This window comes from Penaeus monodon, chromosome 20, assembly GCF_015228065.2.
Source record: "Penaeus monodon isolate SGIC_2016 chromosome 20, NSTDA_Pmon_1, whole genome shotgun sequence".
Lineage (NCBI taxonomy): Eukaryota > Metazoa > Arthropoda > Malacostraca > Decapoda > Penaeidae > Penaeus > Penaeus monodon.
The window spans coordinates 35918093-35918482 of record NC_051405.1 but is presented as its reverse complement, the minus strand read 5'-3'; the positions used below and the strand labels follow the sequence as shown (position 1 = coordinate 35918482).

The window sequence follows — 390 nt, the reverse complement described above, 5'->3', positions numbered from 1 at the left end:
GAATCAGCTATTCACTTATCGAGGACAACTCTAATATATCTCTTTTCCTCTCTCTCTCACCCTTCTTCCCCATTCATTGCTCCAATTCTCTCTTTTCCTACTCTCTATTCCCCTCCCTTCCCCTCAAGAATGGCGACCTGGCAAAATCATCCCTCTCGCACCGCGAATTTCGGGACGATCTCGCGGATACGACCTTAGACACTCTGCTTGGGTCGACATAGGCGCCTCGCAGCTGTTGGAGGGTGGGCGAGAGGGCGGGGGAAGCACCAACAGCACCACCGTCGGCAGATCGAGAGTCAAGAGACAGTGATGAACTCCAACGGACGAGGCTGTGATGGAGTTCAGCTTTAAGCTGGTGAGTTCTTTCTGGACTTACGGGTCGGCGAGTGA

At 53.1% G+C, this 390-nt stretch overlaps 1 protein-coding gene across 1 annotated transcript in view; it reads left to right on the top strand.

Annotated features, from left to right (window-relative positions):
- Positions 1-334: 334 nt before the first annotated feature.
- Positions 335-390, top strand: part of LOC119586069 — a 3709-nt gene continuing 3653 nt past the window's right edge. Inside the window, exon 1 of the mRNA XM_037934769.1 lies at positions 335-386. Within this exon, the coding sequence (XP_037790697.1) occupies positions 335-386 (52 nt within the window). The remainder of the gene's footprint in view (positions 387-390) is intronic.